General features: G+C 31.4%; 2 protein-coding genes and 1 long non-coding RNA gene across 31 annotated transcripts; 2 read left to right on the top strand and 1 right to left on the bottom strand.

Moving 5' to 3' along the window:
* Nucleotides 1–101: 101 nt before the first annotated feature.
* Nucleotides 102–9204, top strand: LOC141449779 (uncharacterized). The gene is made up of 2 exons (XR_012455689.1): nucleotides 102–716; nucleotides 6026–9204. It is a non-coding gene; the product is annotated as an uncharacterized lncRNA (long non-coding RNA).
* On the bottom strand, nucleotides 1518–11124 carry OXA1L (OXA1L mitochondrial inner membrane protein). 29 transcript variants are annotated; one of them, XM_074119522.1, is made up of 20 exons: nucleotides 10799–11102; nucleotides 10511–10699; nucleotides 9120–9152; nucleotides 8964–9008; nucleotides 8821–8850; nucleotides 8648–8674; nucleotides 8156–8185; nucleotides 8051–8080; nucleotides 7936–7965; nucleotides 6919–6951; nucleotides 5851–5880; nucleotides 5441–5470; nucleotides 5332–5352; nucleotides 4308–4434; nucleotides 3932–4075; nucleotides 3776–3861; nucleotides 3526–3690; nucleotides 2190–2297; nucleotides 1943–2108; nucleotides 1518–1791 (listed from the first exon to the last, which is right to left on the bottom strand). In XM_074119522.1, exons 1-20 carry the CDS (start codon nucleotides 10859–10861, stop codon nucleotides 1622–1624), a joined length of 1557 nt encoding a protein of 518 aa, XP_073975623.1. In that variant the 5' UTR covers nucleotides 10862–11102; the 3' UTR covers nucleotides 1518–1621. The 29 variants fall into 29 exon arrangements, with proteins under 29 accessions (XP_073975623.1, XP_073975626.1, XP_073975629.1 ...); XM_074119544.1 differs by having other exon boundaries at nucleotides 1644–1805; nucleotides 10799–11124; XM_074119525.1 differs by lacking the exon at nucleotides 8821–8850 and having other exon boundaries at nucleotides 10799–11101.
* Nucleotides 11125–14353: 3229 nt separating this feature from the next.
* On the top strand, nucleotides 14354–17143 carry LOC141449764 (U6 snRNA-associated Sm-like protein LSm2). The gene is made up of 4 exons (XM_074119501.1): nucleotides 14354–14540; nucleotides 14807–14874; nucleotides 14948–15038; nucleotides 16767–17143. The coding sequence occupies exons 1-4, from the start codon at nucleotides 14538–14540 to the stop codon at nucleotides 16890–16892; spliced, it is 288 nt and encodes a 95-aa protein (XP_073975602.1). The 5' UTR covers nucleotides 14354–14537; the 3' UTR covers nucleotides 16893–17143.
* Nucleotides 17144–17682: the final 539 nt, after the last annotated feature.

The following is a 17682-nucleotide window of genomic DNA, read 5'->3' as shown; positions in this document are numbered from 1 at the left end:
CGGGTCCCCTCTTTCCGTTAATCTGTCTGCCCAGTTATGCTACAACACTCTCACTGTATGTTTGTAGCCTCCCACTAGTCGTAGAACGTGGGGGTGTGCCGATATTCCCTATACGTACAGTTGCAGACAGAAATAAACTCGCTGTCGACATGGATCGGCCTGAAATGCATTGTGTGTAGATGTTACTTACTTGGTCATAGTTTTTATAATATTTCCTTATTTGCCATCCTTAAAGCTATGAATTAATTATTAAACGTTTTGCATAAATTTATTATTTTTCCCTTATTCTCAACAATTTAACTTTCTCCGTTTAATTTTATTTACTTTCGATAACTGCAGCAAAGAAAGTAGTTAATCCTGCCAAATTTTCCATATCAAGTTCTTAACGAAATCAGAGCAAAAAAAAAACCCTCTGAGATCTCCAAAAGTCCAAAAAAAAAATTTCAAAATATTGTGTATGTTTGAGTAAGTGAAGCTCAAACTCCATATTTACTTTGCATACCCACCTGTAAGTACATGACCTGTAATTACGGTGATCATACGCCCTTTATTTAAGAGGACAGCCCTTTATTTCACTGCTCTGTCCCCTAACTTTATTTATTTTCTAAAATAGGCCCTTAGCCCTTTATTTCGTAAAGTCGACGCAAAGTTAATAAAAAATAGAATTTTTTCATTGTTGTATAATATGTGGACGAATGAAAAAACCGCAGTAAAAGGTAAGCACTTTAGAAGCATGTATTTCCGTAAATGCAACTTTCAAATGATCTGTATGAATGGGGTGTACGCGTCACAGAAAATTAGTAGCCAAAGGTCACGAAAATTGTCTTCAGTAAATATCTTGTTTCCTTTGCTTTTAATAACATTTAAAGTAATTACTAAAGTTGTAGAGCATAAAATTATCTACAAATTAGGTTTTATGCAATCTTGCATACAATCAATGCGAAGAGTTGGAGGCGCTTAGCCTTATGTATAGTAACGTTAGGTCAACTGTGTAATACAGTACATAGTACGATTTATAAATTGGGCCATACGGTGCAGAAGTAAGGAAGAGAGAATTTCCAAATTCAAATATTGGATTTCTGAGAATGTTCCAACTGTTGTGTGCGGCTATAATTTGGTCTTACAAATAATGGGAAGCTTGCCTCCTACTAGGTTTCAACACTGAGCCTACACATATGTATTTTTCAGAAGAAGGAAAAAGTTGCTTTCATAGGTTATAAGTATTTTCAGCAAACACATACAGCTTATAATGTTTGTACTGCACGTCTTACGGATAAACTAAGTACAAATGTGTACCAACTGTATCAAACGTTGTACAGATTAAACCTCCATCAAATGCATTATTCTTTAATCCTTTGAGATTAAGTTCAAAGGTTATACAAGACTAACATTCGGCTGCTGCGAAAGTTTGTACTTTTGTAAGGGATTAAAATAAAGGCTTTTGCATATGCCAATAAATAAAACATTTACTGCCAACGGGATTTTCAGCGGACTTTTTATTAAGGTTTAACCAGAAATGGCCAAAGAAACTTTTTTATTTTGTAAAAAAAAAGAAACAGTCACAATACTATACAATTGATCTATTATTTACATAACAATAAAAGTAAGTTCTTAAATTTATTTATCTCTTTTTGGCCTGTAAAGTGGTTGACATGCGGTCAGAAGCATCTTTTTGGGTGGGATCAAATTTAAAGGTTTTTTTAACAGCACCACGGCCGGCTTTCATGAAGTTTATTTCATCTATCCTTTGCCGTTCTTCCAGTTCTCGTGTTATCTTCATATTTGTCCAAGCTAAATAAAATATTCTACATGAAATTAGTATTAAATTATATTCTTTTTTATTTAAAGTAGGATTTAAAAGGTGCGAATTTTATTCAATTATCATAAATAAATTTTTTTAAAAAGCTACTTTACATGAATAAAAAATATTAAATAAACTTACAATCTGAAACTGATTTTACAAATCCTTTATCCTTAATTGGTAACTTTGTTTTATCGTGATTAATAAGCTTGTCTATTTTGAAGAAATCTCGAATCACTGGTATTTTTAATATAGACACTTGTATAAGGGATATAAAATTAGTAGAGGCCCAATAAACAAGGATTCCCTAAGGAGTGAATAAATAAGTTATTAATAAATAATTAACAAATAATTATTGTGCTTATTATTACGGAATAGTGATACTCACAGACGGAAAACCAACTGTAAAAGGAAATATAATAATTGGCATTGCTCTCAGGAAATATTTCATTAATCCCATATTAGAAGAATTTAATCTAGCTGTATCAGTACCCAACTAAAAATTTTAGAAATTTTATACACAAATATTTGGCACAAACTACGTATAACATAATAAAACGTTCAAACTATGATAATATACAAATAATGAGCAGAAAGGTCTCATTGGACATCTGTAAAAATGAAATTCAGAAGATTGAAGAAGTAAAAATGAAAGAATTATTCAAAAAGCTCTTTTAAGCGAGTAGGAGTCAATTAGCAAGCTCACGAAAACAGTTGCCTTATGCGAAAATGCATGACCCCAAACTGCAAACGTATTTGGGTCACCCAAATTTCGTTTAGTAATGTATGCTGAGGGAGAATGGATTAATAATAAAACTATAATTGTAATATCGTTAATGGGTAAGTCTGCTTGTTTCTTAGATGAGAGAAATAACTAGCTTACTAAGAACGTTAATAATTAGATCTCTTCTAGATTTGCCCTATACAACTATTTTAAGATGACAAATTTTGCAGCAAAATGTTGAGTGATAATTCTCATTAAGAGAATAATAATAGATCTAACAGAAGAGCCCTTCGGTTGGTGCTAATTAGTTTAAATTGTAAGGAGAAGCAGATTCATGTTCAATTGAACGTGCTTATAAATAACAACTCATAATTTTGTCCAGTTGTTACGTAGAAAATAAGAGTTGGGCTTCGACTTGGTCCCTCAAACAAACTGTTTGAAATACTATGTTCAACGCAACATCATGCAATAAACGAATATTTAAGTTGGTTGTTTGAGATTTACCTCAATGAAATCGCTATTATCATTAATAATGAATTTAATAAATTTCATAGACCTTAATGCTGGCCGATGTACCATTACGATCTGAGATGTAGTAAAACTTTTATTTAAGAGAGCAACATTGCTGTCAAATGTATGCTACAAAGCCAGATACCATACAGCAATAGTTGGAGAGAATGGACTGAACATGTGGGCAAACATATTTCGAGGTGTTATCAGGAGCTTGCAATCGAATGAGAACAAGTCCCTTACATCACAAATATAACCACAGTTCAAACATCTGGTAAGTCATTAAGCAGATATCTTCGTTGCACAGTACTAGAATTATCCAAGAATTATTGAGAAAAAAGAGATGACTAATTGGGATTTTCCTAGTAATTTCATAGCCAAGGTTAGTAAGCTGAGGGAGGATCAAATAGCTATAACTTTAATATTAATATTTATTATTATAATATTAATAACGAAAATTAGGATACAAATTTATCCTATACTTACGAACCTCAATGGTGAGTGCAAGAGTAGCACTAGTAATAATTGGTAAAAGATAAAACTGATCAGGCACAGTGAGGTCTACAAACCAAGCAAATCCTCCTGCTTTCATACTTTCCACTGGTAGATTAGCCATACCACGAAGGCCCAAAAAGAAAGAAATAAATAGTGGAGCCTAAATTAAAAAAAGGACAAAATATTTCAACAACTTAACTGGCAATCTGATCTTTTCATCCAATTTAATTAAAATAATTGCTTACTTGGGCTAAAGGTACCAGCATATTCTTTAAAGGATTTATTCCTTTTTCTTTCATAAATAACATCATTTCTTGAGCATTCCTAGCAGCTAAATAATTACATGTATGAGAGGAATACAATGAAAATGATTAAATTGGTTCTAAAATAAATATCCTTACCTTCTATCCTATCTCCACGCTCCCTAGCATCTGACATTTTCACCTGTATTACTTGCAAACCTGGTAAAATGTTATGCATTTTTGCTGCATTTCTTTGGGATATTATTACTAAAGGAAACATCAAAATTCTTACAACAATAGTTCCTACAACAGACGCCAAAAAAAAAAATAGAGAAATGAAACAAATTGGATGACTTATTTAATAAACTACATTTTTCAAAAATTGCAGATTAAAAGCTCTATTTTTTTTAACCTCAAGTTCTTTTAACACAGGTCAGTTCTGTCGTAAAGAACTCTTGGTCTGTCTGCCTTATAAAAGAGAAAACTTCGTCAAGAATTGAATAATGTAATTAAATTAAAATACGAATATACCAACCAACAACAATAGAACCCCACCAAGGTATATCACAAGTTACATGTAAAAAGTCTAGACTTTGTTGTACTAGTCCAATAGGTCCCCAACCTCCAAGGCCTACGCTTTCTAACGTTGGATGTCCTAAAACCTGAAAAAAAAAAATATTTTTTTATAAATTTCATTTATCATACTTTATAGGTCAATTATTAACGACTATTATATTCTGCAGTCCTAAAAGTGGTTATAATGGTTACAATTTTTATATTTCTTTCTGCTGAAAGTGTAAATAATTAAAAAACTGTTTTTAATGAAAATTGTATTTATTCTTTTTAAGATAGGAAGAGAGAAGGTCAATTACAATTTTTTAATCACTTATTGCTAGTCATCTGGATGAAAATTATTATCATTATTAGTCATTGATATTTTATCATACCGCCATAATACCAATTAAATATTCATGTGTCACAAAGCTGAATTATTCTTCATACATTTACCCACGAATCCAACTTATCACATTCATACTAATATGCTCACCCAAAATACGAGTCAAAAAGTAAATAACAAAATAATTTCAACAGTCGTGTCAGTCGAGTTGTTCTCTGCAGGAATAAGAACTTAATTTTCAGAATAAAGAAACGAACTCTACAAAATTAACAATTCGGATGGATTATTGGAAGAAGTCAGCGACTGTATAGAATAGGAAAAGCTAGGGATTCAGCAATTTTGAAGCTGAAGGAAGTAGACGAGGAGGATATCAATGTTCGGATACTAAAAGTACTCTCCTGCAGAGCGTTATCTGCATAGTAAGCCAATTGAAAGATATCCTTAAAAAAAATGGTATACAATGGTAATCACTCTGAGGTCTAAAGGGTGGAGTCCGCATGAACTGAGATAATACGAGTAGAAGTGATATGATTTGAATAAGGCAACCTAAAAGTGTGACATGCTATCAATACAAACAAAACATTCATTCCACAAATTTATAAAGAAATCAATACTCTCAAATTATTTAAAAACTTAAAAGCAATTGTTGTTAAAACAGTACCTCTTGAAGATCCGAGGCCATCTAAACAAAAGATATAAAAATACATGAAATGACGATATGAATATTATTTAAGAAACAGATATTTAAACTGTTAATTCAAATTTCTAACCTCTTCTACAACAGGAAGATCCGGTAAGGCCTAAAGTAAAATAAATAAACTATATTCAACGGTTTTTAAATAAATTGGCATAATCTGGGAAAGATTCTATTTCAGCAACAGTCTGAGAAAATCTTTTGACTGTATTTATTGCAGGATAGTTCACATATTTAAAACTGTGGAAGCTCTTTAACCTCAAAGATGCTCCTTGAAAAATAGTTTTAAGCTGGAAACCATAGTGTAAACAAAAAAATGTACAGTAAGAACAAAAAATAAATATATAAAATAATAATAAAAGACTTTCTCAAGCTGTCACAAAAATAAATCTCATAAAAAAAAAATATTACTTTATTGAGTTAAATATTTATTTAAAGAAACATTTACTCTATTCATAAACTGATTAAATCAAACAGTTATAATACCTCCGATATTTCAGGTGATTCCGATTTGACCTATAAAAAAATAACAGTTACACTTCTAAATTTTACGTGAATTTTTACTTAATTAAAATTATGTTTAGTTAATGAGTGAAGCAGCATTAACTGTGAGATTTACAACAAATATTGAGTGCCTTAAATTTTCTTCTTTTTTTTCTAGGAACATCTGTTCGGCGATGGAAGAATTGGCTTTAAACGAGAGGACAACAGTGTACTGAAAAAAAACTCCGCCAATCAACTCAAATGTTGATGTGCCTTAATTAAAAAATAAAAATTAAAAATGGAGGTTTTATCTAAAATAGAAGAAGCTATTTTTACTATTAAAAGAATGTAGCACAAATCAGAGCTATGAGAACATTCTTAAAATGATTAAAAATAAATAAATTAATTAGGAAAATACCGAAAAACTCTTCAGATACTTGAAGACAAACTTATTATCAGTGAACGAATAATAACGGAAAAGAGAAGAAGTTGACTTTGTTAGTGCCTTGGACTCAGATCGCGGAAGACCCTAGTTCCATTTCTACTCTAAGATTTTACCTACTTGCAGCTCACAGCCAGGAGATGGATACTTTTATCTGGGAAAGGTCCTTTTTCAACAACAGCCTAAGAAAACCTTTTGACTTTTTTTTTTTTGAACGATAGTTGATATATTTAAAACTGTGGAAGCTATCTAACGTGTGGCTGTGTTAAGAGAACACTGTCAAGAGAGAGTGTGTGAAAAAAAAGAAATAAAATTATCGCAAAACTACTTTAATAAATTTACCAGAATGGTAACATCTGATCTATTTATTTTCAAAATCAGGGTGAAAAATGTTATTGAATAAAGCAACATGCATGTCCGCGATACAATGTAGACTAACCGTCGTTGAAATAGTTATAAACACAATTCTCAACGAACCACACTAGATCTTTGAAGTAAGTGGGTTCTAAGCACATCTAACACGTAAATAGTATTTATTTTTCGTAAAGAAAGAAATTGAGAGCAAAATATTGCGTTAGATTAGAGACTTGAAAGTGTTTTAACTTTTAAAATCTAAAACTGATAATTACCTCATATACATTAGAAGATGATTCTGGTGGGACCTAAAATTGCAAGGAAATATCATTAAAAAAATCACTGTAATTAATTGCATTACTGCTTCTTCTTTAATTTTCAATGTTTGTTTTTTCTTTTTTTTAAAAAGTACTATAAAAGAGATTCTTTAAAATTAGTGGCACCTCCAGTAAGGCCAATTTTGGGTTTTGAAGTAGGTTTTTTTTTTATAAAACGAAAGTTGGGCACTTCCTAATAATTGGACCCTATGGCCAGTTCACGGTCTGCATGATCTTCGGGAATAATTCCTAGTCGTAGGATAAATCTGAATTGGTTCACGAACTACCTTCACTGATCAGACTCCAACTGGTAACACTGACAGCTCTAAGATTGGGTTGAAGCTTGTATATGCATACACGGCCCACGACCCAGATTTGGATATACTTATAAATAATAAAATAAAATAAGGCAGTTTTTCTAATCTCCAAAGAGATTTTTGGTTGTTTGTGGCTCATCTAGATTAGATCCTTAAAAAACTCTATGAAAGATGGATTGTCATTAACTCCAATTATAAAACACTAGGGCAGGGAGGTTATGGACAATGAGAAACAAAAATGCTGTCTCACGAAAGTGTAACAACTTTTTTTTTAACTTTGTGTGATTGGCCAAGGGATTTTCAAAATCAATAGCTCTGCAGACCTATTACATTGCAAAAGAAGACATATAAGTTTACTGTGTTTGGTCAACAGTACATTGTAGGTTTTGCTTAACTGAGGGACGTACACCATTCCATTGCAAGACTACGACTACAATGAAGTTTCAGAAACTTGATCTTTAATTTGTATGGAGGCTTTTAGTACTTTCCGGACGGTTTTGGGATTAGGATTTTGCGGGCAATCAGAGCCATTTTAATGTTGGTTATCAAGGGGAAAACAAAAAGATCAATAAGCAGGTTGCGTTTAATTTTTGCAAAAATTATTCAATTTTTTGCAATTATTTATTTTGGAAAGTTTAATTCTAGTTCTTTCATTCACCTCAAAGCTCTCTGCAGTACTCTGCAAGACCTGACAAAAAAAAAATTGTACAATGTAGGATAAAAGAATTGATAAAAACTTGGTTTACTTGTTATTAACATTGTAACCATTTTACCTCATCTGTATCAGAAGTTCCTGGAAAGACCTAAATAAAGTAGGAAATAAACTAATTATTAATCGTTTAAAAGAAGACCAAAAGAATACTAAAATTTGGTATTACCTCCATTGTTATCGAAGGATCCGGCAGATTCTATTTTAAAAAATAAGCGGAAAAAGTTAGCCTAAACAAAACTTAAAAGTCATTCAAAATGAATAATCCTAAAACTGGCAAAGTAAAATCACCTTTAAATACTAAATCTAGGAATAAGATGTTTGAGTCAATATTTCGGTATAGTTTAAATATTTCGAAGTTGTGAGAGTCTGGAATCATCTAAGTTGTAATGTGTATATTTAAACAATTTTAAGACAGTAAAAGTAGAAAATCTTGATTTTGTAATTAAATTTTTATGACAGTCTCTCTTGCATACATACGTATGATGTGATTTTTGAAGATCGTTAATGTTCAAACATAAACTAAAAGAAGTCAATATTTTCACACATTTTTGTTTAGAAACGTGAGGAAAATTGAATCGTAATTTGCCAAGAACGTAATGACATATCAAACATTCACACTATTAATGAATTAAAGAACAGCAGATAATATGTTTCTCACCTCTTGGGCAGCAGCATCTGGCAAACTCTGAAAAATACAGGTAATATTTTTAGCAAACTCTTAAGAATTAGCTCAATTATGGTCATATCAGACAATGTTTGCAATATTTAAAAATGAATAAAACAAAATTTAGAAATATAAAATAAAATTATAATAATAATATTGAAATATACCTCAGCCAATTGAAATTGATCCGGTGAGACCTAATTAATGATTTATTTAATGTTAACATCAGGGAAATTTATGACATTACGCATATTTAATTGTAATTTACTTTTAAGTATAGTTATCAGAAAATAAATTATGACTCTCTAACCTCTGTTGATTGAAGAGAAACTTTCGGTTCCAATTTAAGAGCATCCTAATAAACAAAAATGTTAGACTCGGGAACAAGTACTTTTGTAAATAATTGTATGCAAGTACTCAAAAAATAATTAAAAATGTACTTCACAAAAGAAACGAAAGTAAGTACCTCATCACTTAAAATTCCTAATTCTTTCAAGACCTAACAAAAATTGTTTTATTACCAATAGTTTAATATAAACATCTTATTTTAAGTATGTTTTCTTACTAGCTCCTTAAATATACAATAGTTATACTATAAATGTACGAAATGTACTGTAGCAATTTTTTTTTTTTTAATTAATAACCAATTAATTTACTCAAATTTGCTTTTTTATCAGAAATGTCCATTTTGAAGACCCCTTGAGTCCGGAAAAGTGGTTTTGACAATTTGGTTTGGGTGCGATCAACTCATTTTGAGTGTTTGCATCTAATTCTTTTCCTTTTTAAGAGGCTATATAATAACAATTTTACAAGATGCGATACCAAAGTTTACATAATTTGAAAAATAAAATTAACAATTTACACTTACAAGAGAGAAAGAATATCTGAGATCACAATGGATTTAGATGTATTAATCCAATCTTCCAATCTACATGTACACAATAACAACAAGTTCTAATTTGTGTAGTATAAAAAAAAGAACCCTACTAAGGTAAAAACTTTTAATTTGGTCTCCCATCTTACAAAAAGGGGCTTTGGCTTACAACCTTCCATGTTATCTTTCATTCCTAATTTGATAAGACATTGATCCTACATTGAAAAAAAATCATTACTTGATTTTCTTTTCCTTTATTCTGTTTAAGGGCACCAAAGCTAACATGTCTTTTTTATCAATAAATATGAAATAATTTTGCCAATTCTATGAAACAAAGGTTTTTGATACATACTATTTGTAGGGACAAGTCTCGCACTCTCTCATTTGCATCACAATTTCGTACTTTAAAATTATATTACACACTTGATTGAGAGACTGTTTATCAAATTAAGCCAAAAATATCAACAGAGAACACTTCGGAATCGTTCACGGACCACTTGCTCAATCTAGTGGTTGCCCTCATTGGGCTTGGTTCTTTTTTTTAAAAGTAACCTAAACCCCCGTTCTATCAAATTCGCGAATCTAGCGGTCTGTAAACTTTAACCATACACCTAAACCAAAGAATTCGAGAAGCAACTGTAAAATATTTCATTCTCATTCATCAGAAATAGATAATGTGAGGAAATTACCCAGAGAGTCGAAATTACTGTAAACAATAAAATGAAATAAAAATAATACTGCAATACTGCCCTTACAGAAAAAAACTTTCTTCTTTTTTTATAAAATCAACAAGGAATGACATTCTACACAAGAATAACATTAACAGTACTACAAGCCTAAAACCGGCTTGCTGAAAACATTTTTACTCAATAGTTTTCACATGATTAAATTTGAAATATAAAAAAAAGTTGAAATGTAATGCATGAATTTAAAATAGCAAAAAATATTGTATAAATATGAATTTCAGTTAAAGGAATTACAACCTGAATATCTGAAATCTCGGGCGGCGGTGGAATTGGCGGGTCAGGGATAGTGGTGTCATCACTTGCAAATCTTTTGGAGGATATGATACCTAACTGTAAAGGTGTTTCTTTTTTGAACAGCAACAATCCTCGCTTTCCAGGCATGCAATTCGGTGTTGCGTAGATGTGTAAGTGGCATTTTTGAACACCCTGTGCACATAAGAAATAAGAGAAAATTCGTGTATAAATTATATGTTATATTAGGTGTTCGAAGATATTTTAACAATAGCTGGTTCTTTTGTTACTTACCTTTTTGAAAGTGGCACTGGATAAATTAAAACTAGTTCTTAATAGTCTGAAAGAGGACAGCATTTTTAGTACGTCAACAAAACTTACACCATAAATACTTATAAAAGCATCATTTTTACGAACTCTCCCTACACGAAAATGTTTAGTTCGTTTTATTATTAACCGTGGAGCACGACAATCTGATTGGGAAAGGTTGCAACTATCGTCGCTTGTCTGTAGGTTATCTCGGAGGTTTCATCTATTGAATGTCGAATAGTGGAATCGAGAGCTACAATTATTTTTCCATTTGCCCTTCGAGTTACTTTACAAAAATAATTTATTAATTTAGTTTGCGCTGTAATATTACTCTTAATTTGGTTACTGTCCCATAAAAGGACTACTACATGTGTGGTAACTGGCAACCCTGCGAAACCTCATCTGCTTACCTCGCCTGTCCACACTTAGTTATTCTTATTAAAGATTCAACCCTTTTTCTTTCCCTACAAAACATCGATGTTTAGTATGTTATTGCACGTGAATAAGTGCGACCAGGTCGATTCGACACGCATTTCACATGTGTGAATTGTACTGCTCGCGTGCTCACAATAGTGATGGGCAGAACGAGTCCGCGTTTGGAGTCGTTGGATTTGAATCAGTTCCAGGGTTGGAATCGATTCCAACAACTCGTTCACTGATTCCAGTCTGTACTTACCCTATGCATTTGTACAAATGTCACGCATTGTAATTAAATAAATAATTAAAAGTTAGCTTTTCCAGTTAATAACAAAACTATATTTCTTTAACACACATTAAGTAGTTCCCTAATTCCCAATTGATCTGATAAATATAAAATTAACAACGTAACCAAATATTAACAAAAATAGGCTAGTCAAATATAAAAATTAAAGCAACTGCAGTTTTGTCGTTATCTAGCTTGACCACCGGAGTTAACTTGATTCAAGAAGAAAAACGCAAATGGGTAGGAAATTATTCCCATAAAAAAAAATTATAACCCTTCAAACAAAATGATAATTACTCATAAAGAAAGAAATATTTATTTACTATGAATTAATATCAAGCTTTTAAAATATCTTATTATTTTACAAAAAGAAAAAGCTGTGTGCCAAATCTTTAACTTAGCGGCTGGACGCTCTTTCTCTTATCTTCATTGGCGAAAGTTAAATCGTGTACATGTCATGACGACGATCAAAGTAATACTGAGCTAAAAAATAGTATTACCTAACTGCTTTACTTACTGCTGTATCCCTCCCACTCTATCACCTATTTCACAAACATTCGTCGATTGGAAGTAGGTTTTAGTTAAATATTTGTTTCATTTGAAAACAAAAAACATTATAACGCTTTCTCAAGATGTTTTTAAGTTTTAAAAATTTGTTTTTGTCCATTACTCTTGTAAAATACGAAGAATTTTAAATAAAATATAATATACAAACACAGAATGATCTAGAATGCAGGTGGAGTCAGTCGGCGTTGTCATGGTGATGGAACCGTTTAACGACTCCGGTTCCAGCTCCAGCATTTTCTATTGGCTAGATTCAGTGAACGAAAAAATGGAACGAGTCCGGTTTCAAAAGGATTTAAATCACTCCGGATTTGACTCCACCAATTCCAGTGGATTTAACCAATGAAATTGCTGGTGTTGGGCCGGAGTCGTTAAACGGTTCCATCACCATGACAACGCCGACTGACTCCACCTGCACTCTAGATCATTCTGTGTTTGTATATTATATTTTATTCGAAATTCTTCGTATATTATAAGAGTAATGGACAAAAACAAATTTTTAAAAATTAAAAACATCTTGAGAAAGCGTTATAATGTTTTTTGTTTTCAAATGAAACGAATATTAAACTACAACCCATTTCCAATCGACGAATGTTTGTGAAGTAGGTGATAGAGTGGGAGGGATACAGCAGTAAGTAAACCAGTTAGGTAATACTATTTTTTAGCTCAGTATTACTTTGATCGTCGTAATAACATGTACACGATTTAACTTTCGCCAATGAAGATAAGAGAAAGAGCGTCCAGCCGCTAAGTTAAAGATTAAGCACACAGCATTTTCTATATGTAAAATAAAATATTAAATAATAAGTAAAGTAACTACAGCATTGCTTTTTAATTAACGAGATGGGTGTGCCTGGTGTTTCTTTGCAAGGTTCGCTATATTGGGTACGAAATTATTTTTCCTTCGACTCCCTGTCTTAGATCGACCCCTACTTTTGTTTAGAAATTAACAAAATAATAAAATGAATATTATTTTAGAATCGATATTCTAAAAAAACCTTGGAACTTATTTTATTCTTCAAGCATCAGTATTTAAGCTCGCCAGATTTTGTATTTTGGTGTGGATTCCTCTTACAAGTTGGAATGTGTCAGTGAACTTCTACATAGTAGCCTTAAGTGAGTTTTATTTTAGTGTAAACGACTACAGTATTAATTATTTTCATTTTAATTTGCCTCAATTTTTTGGGGCGGGGCGGAATCACTTTTTTTTAAAATAGGGATTTGAATCAACTCGTTCCACCATCGGACTCGTTCCAGTGGAACGAGTCCGCTCTAATAGCCCATCACTAGCTCACAAGTCTTCAGCACAGCGCTGCAGCTCTGGTATCTTTATCTCTGAAGTCACTGGTTAGATTTATTGTTTATAGTGAATTGAATATTATATGCAATCACTGAGCCAGTAAGGATAAGCTAATAAATTGAGCTCAGCAGTTTATGTTAAGAATGAATGGTGCACTTATATCAGGTTATATGTTAAAGTGACAATTTATGAATTATGGATTGCCAAAGTGCGAATATTTAATATATCAAGGGTAAGACGTGTACAGAAAAGACTCAAATGTCAATATTAAATATTTATTACCACATCTTGTAATCGTAAGTGAATACCCAAATCTCAAAAACACCCTATTTTTTAAGGTTTAAATCAACTCCACACGTTAACAACCATCTAAATTTTTTTTTGAACTGATTTTAATTTTTTTTTGCAACCGGAGGCCGGCAGTGTACAGAAAAAGCTTCTGGGCGCCAATTACTTCAGATCTGGGAAGCGCCTTAAATTTAAAAAAATTAAAATAGAAAAATCATTTGAAAACTGGCCAAAAGAGCAATGAAAACGCATGCTTATGCTATCTAACGGTTAAAGATTAAACTACTCTTTTTTAGTAGTTCCAACAAATCCTGCTAGATAGCACAGGATTAGCCCTCATTAAATAACTGCATTCATTTCATTTATGAAATAATATAAGTTGATTTTCTGATAAACCACTGATTTAGTAATGCATTATTTATTGATGATCAATTTTAGTAAAATAAAACTATAATAACTTAAATTGTGAAATCGTAAAGGTACATTTAATAGTAGTAGTCGTGCTGAGTTTGAAGCTTTTAAAGGTAACTCAAGGTTCTAAGTTGCCTTATACGTTAAAACTGACGTTATACGGGGCAATTACTGTTAATTTTAATTTGTAATTACATTTACGTAAGTTTTCTTAATTTAAGGATGATATGTATAAAAGAGAGTAGTATCGATACTGTAGTTGGGATTTTTGATTACGTTCCCACTGATTTAACGATATTTGTATATGCGTGGTTACGTTTTGTGTACGTTACATTGTTTGGGTTCTCAATTTGTGGAAGATTAATGTCTTTTTTGTGTGAATTAAGCAATTTTGCTTAATTAAAGAAGATTTCTGTTTTATGCTTTGACGATCATAAATTATATCCCGCCTGTTTAAAATGGTAACAGTAAATTTTCATCTTTGAATGACTTTGAAATTATTAAAACGTACTGCTGTTATTGTTTAAAGAAATTTTAGATGTGTCTGTATATTTACTACAAACCAGAGTGTTCTTTCTATGGAATATTTTGTCCATAAACAAATTATTTCCTTAATCAGAATAGTATATTTTCGGAGTGAAGTGGCTAGTTCTGCCTCAAAACATAATGGTGAATTATCATTTTCATGTTCTGTAGCACAATTAACTTATAATTTTCTGTTCTTTAGCTGTTCTACTCTTTTTTCAAGTCCCTCGTGGGAAAGGATGTGGTTGTGGAACTGAAAAACGACCTTAGGTGTTTTATCATTATTTAATATGATTTATTAAAGTAATTATTCATATAAATAAGTGATTTTTTTTTTTTTCAGCATTCATGGCATATTACATTCAGTAGATCAATACCTTAATATAAAGTTAACCGATATTAGTGTGACTGATAGTGAAAAATATCCTCACATGGTAAGTTGATAAAGCTCATAAGTTATAATCTGAACTTTCTGAAAAAATAAAATAAAGTATTAAGATAATGTCAGTGAAGTGTATTTTATTTGTCTTGATTTTAATAAGCTGCCATGCTTAAATAACGTTCGATGATTGTTTTTATTTTATGTCGTTTTCAGGAATACTTTTGGGTATCAAAAACTACTACTTATCAGTAGTAAAATCACAGAATTTTAATTTGCTTAATATTCTTACAGATTTTGCTTTCTGATAAATTTCTGATCATGTGTTTCTTTGCCTTATTTTCACTTTAACATTATTGTTATGTTAGTGTAGACGGTTGATGTTTTAAGTATGCAAAGCCCCTGTTAAAATTAGAAACATCAGCGTCAGCAGCTAGCCAAGTCCAAAATTCAGATTATCATTAAGTATCTTTAAAGATTTCATATTTTCAGGCTCATAGATTTCAAATAAATTGTTTTAGGGTTCACATTTGAACAAGCTTCATTTGTTTTTGCTTAGTTCTTTATCAAGTTACTGCATTCTGATCAGATAGCCTAATCGACACTGTGTTTTTCTTGGAGCTTGTTAAAAAAAAGACTCCTTTAAAATACAAAATTATAATTAAGAGATGTGCAGATGACCCAACCATTAGTAACAAGCAACTAGTAACACTAGTTACAAGTACACATCTTACTTGCTCACAACTGACAGTATCTAACGTAAGAACCTTGGGCAAAGAAGTGACGAATTTAAATTTGCCTAAAGAGATACCAGCCTTTATTCTCCGGCGGCTTCTGACCTCCTGTCTCTTTTAACTGCAGTTTTCTTGCGGCTATTTTGCTGGTATGTTCATTAAACTCTTTATGGACTTAAACCTCACTAGGATCCCCTCACAATACTCGAAAAATGCAATCACAAAATACCGTAAAAAGATTTCATCTTGGCTTTTATTGTAAAGCTGAATCATCCAGAACATAGATGGGAAGCAAGAGAATCAAGCTGTAACTCCATCAGTACTTCTAGAAGATGAACATTACCTGCGCACACAGCCACCTGTTCTTATTTCATTCTCTGTAAGAGGGTTTTAACCTTTGGCAGTTGAAAAACATCTCATGGCTACTTTATTTTCTTTCAGATCAATTATAATATCTTATTTTCTGATAGTATCGTATATTCTTTTACTTTCGTAATAGCTTTTTTTTGAAATATTTCTCTTTGTGTCTATGTGGTCCTGTCTACTTTCTATACAGAATTTTGTACTTCATTCAGCTGATCATCAACTATTCTGTCTACTTTCTTTTTAGGTGCTGAAGTAAAGTTTAATAGGCAGACTTAAGAAAGAGCTGCTGCTTTGTTTCTGCACAGTCTACATTAAGCCCACTCACAAAGTACATTCTTCTGATTCTATGAAAGGTTTTGGACTTGGTTATCTCCTCTTATTCCCGCCCATTTTTGTACTTCTTTAGTATAACATGCTGGCATAACATATAACTAGCTGGTTTTCCCAATTTTTCTCCCAGTAAAGTAATCAGTTTCATCGAGAAATCATCATCTTCTTTTTAATCCCTTGTCATCTCCAGGGGCATGGGTTCCTTTTGGCTGTTGGAAGTATTCCATCCAATACTCTAATCTTTTATTGCCGTAGAAAATGACATTATGTCTTTGATTTAAAAATCTTAAGAAATATCTAAATGTTTTTAAAATAAATTAACTAATTGTTATTGAAAAATATATTTGTTTCAGTTATCAGTGAAGAACTGCTTTATAAGAGGATCAGTTGTTAGATATGTTCAGCTTCCTGCAGATGAAGTTGATACACAGCTCCTTCAGGATGCCGCAAGAAAAGAAGCATCTGTTCAAACACGATAGCATATGAAATAAAATGTGGATAATTAAACGAACAAGTTTAGGATTCGGTTTCATGATTATATGAAAAACTGTTTATTATTTTGTGAAAGTAATTAAAAATTAACTTTATAAAGTGTCTTAAGCCTTTAGAAGTGAATTAAAGGAGAGTTATTTCGTTTTTACAAGTGTTTATTTGTTCAGTTTTTATGTATTTCTTTTTTAATTTATGCTAATTTAAACGTTACTATTGAATAAATTGTAATTAACTGAAAGTTCGAATTTTTTTTCTAATTGAGATTTTTATTAGTAAACCAAAAACTCAAGCTAGAACTGTAATTATTACATGAAACATTCTCATTTAAACAAATGTACCAGAGTTTTTGAATTAATCTGGTTTGGATATTTAATAACCCTTACTTTGTTCTTGTTATTTCTTTCATTGTTTCATAACGTTTCGGCTTTTATCAGCCATCCTCAGCTGGAATTATTTCACACGTTCCAATATTCCACACAGTGAATTGTATATTGTATAGCCTTAAGTGGTAAGTATTTTAACATCTCCGTTTCTCTATTCACTAAATGTTGAATTAGGTACGCTTCTCCAAGCTTCATGAACTTCAAGTATACGATCTAAAAATATAAAAGCGAAAAAACAATCTGTTGGAAATCAGGTTGTTACTTGCGTATAACGAATGTAGTTATTCTATTCGTTACAGATATTTAAGGAAATTATTAACTAACACCTATTTACAATTGTAATAAACTTTATGCATTTATTTTAATTTCTTTGTCTCGATCTTAAATATACATA

Source organism: Rhodnius prolixus, unplaced genomic scaffold, assembly GCF_049639745.1.
Source record: "Rhodnius prolixus isolate KJV_2025 unplaced genomic scaffold, Rpr scaffold_2, whole genome shotgun sequence".
Classification (NCBI taxonomy): domain Eukaryota; kingdom Metazoa; phylum Arthropoda; class Insecta; order Hemiptera; family Reduviidae; genus Rhodnius; species Rhodnius prolixus.
This window is presented reverse-complemented; position numbering and strand designations above follow the sequence as displayed.

Coding starts and splice junctions, on each gene's coding strand:
- OXA1L (XM_074119522.1), bottom strand. CDS start 10,861: ATGCTGTCCTCTTTCAGACTATTAAGAACTAGTTTTAATTTATCCAGT. Junction 5,471..5,850: donor AATCACCTGAAATATCGGAG/GTATTATAACTG, acceptor ATTTTACTTTAG/GCCTTACCGGATCTTCCTGT. Junction 5,353..5,440: donor ATCTTCCTGTTGTAGAAGAG/GTTAGAAATTTG, acceptor TCTTTTGTTTAG/ATGGCCTCGGATCTTCAAGA.
- LOC141449764 (XM_074119501.1), top strand. Junction 14,875..14,947: donor GAACTGAAAAACGACCTTAG/GTGTTTTATCAT, acceptor TTTTTTTTTCAG/CATTCATGGCATATTACATT. Junction 15,039..16,766: donor GTGAAAAATATCCTCACATG/GTAAGTTGATAA, acceptor TATTTGTTTCAG/TTATCAGTGAAGAACTGCTT.